Genomic DNA, 1,041 nt, shown 5'->3' on the forward strand with positions numbered 1-1,041 from the left:
TAGTAGAATATATTGAATATGACATCATCTCCAAATTAATGTTGTTCTCAGTCCCTCTATTATATTTGCTATTAGAGTACTGAAGGAATAATTTGCATTTTTCCTAAATACTGAAAGAAGAACGCCAACTTACAAAATAATGATGATGGCAGGTATGCTCACTATTAGGATGAACAGAACTAAAAACTGTGAAAGTTTACTTTGGACTAGAAAATATTTAATTTCAAAGCACAACTTAGCTTTTATGACTTAAAGAATATCAATGTTATGAGATATTTAGGAAGTAAAACTGTGACTCCCTGCTTCTCCTTTTAATATATTTCTAGATTGGAAAGCATCTTTCACAGCATCTCACTAAGGTTTATTTTTCTTTGTGTTTTCTTTTTAGTGGGCAGTATTGACCTGTGGACACTGTTTCTGTAATGAATGCATTTCTATAATTATTGAACAGTACAGCGTGGGGTCTCACAGAAGCTCCATTAAGTGTGCCATCTGTCGCCAGACCACATCTCACAAAGAGATCTCATATGTCTTCACCTCAGAGAAAGCAAGCCAGGAAGAAGACATTCCTGTGAAGGTAAAGTAGGTCAAGAATGTGTAGGTACATAATTAGAGCAATATAATAGGAATCAATATCTGGCAAATGAGATCATTAAAATTAGAACAAGGCTGGCACAGTAAATATGTAGAAACCACTGTTGTCCATAGAGATAGTGCCTGAAAACTTCGGCTTTATTATGTACTTCTTCATTGTAGGAGAAACACAAGAACATGGTTAGCAATAGTCATGCCTGTTATGGCAAAAAGGTAACATCTTAATATTCTAGTTCCCTATCATCTTGCATAATATTTCTGTCCACCACAAATAGAGCTCTGGTTAAGTTACAGATTTGTTTAAGGAAAGAGTATTCCTCATTCTTTTACTCAACCCTGGATATCAGGAAAAGAGAGAGTACACTTTTAAATGGCATGGACTGATAATTCAAGGTATAGCCAAAATTTGGCTTTGTTTTTCTCATTTTTTCCCATGCTTCATTCACA

At 34.7% G+C, this 1,041-nt stretch overlaps 1 protein-coding gene across 1 annotated transcript in view; it reads left to right on the forward strand.

Moving 5' to 3' along the window:
* SHPRH (SNF2 histone linker PHD RING helicase, E3 ubiquitin protein ligase) overlaps nucleotides 1-1,041 on the forward strand; it is a 175,929-nt gene that overhangs the window by 119,670 nt on the left and 55,218 nt on the right. The window contains exons 22-23 of the mRNA XM_012655519.1: nucleotides 389-577; nucleotides 757-807. Coding sequence (XP_012510973.1) covers nucleotides 389-577; nucleotides 757-807 — 240 coding nt within the window. The remainder of the gene's footprint in view (nucleotides 1-388; nucleotides 578-756; nucleotides 808-1,041) is intronic.

This window comes from Propithecus coquereli, unplaced genomic scaffold (genome assembly GCF_000956105.1).
Source record: "Propithecus coquereli isolate 6110/MARCELLA unplaced genomic scaffold, Pcoq_1.0 Scaffold48, whole genome shotgun sequence".
In the NCBI taxonomy this organism is placed as follows: Eukaryota; Metazoa; Chordata; class Mammalia; order Primates; family Indriidae; genus Propithecus; species Propithecus coquereli.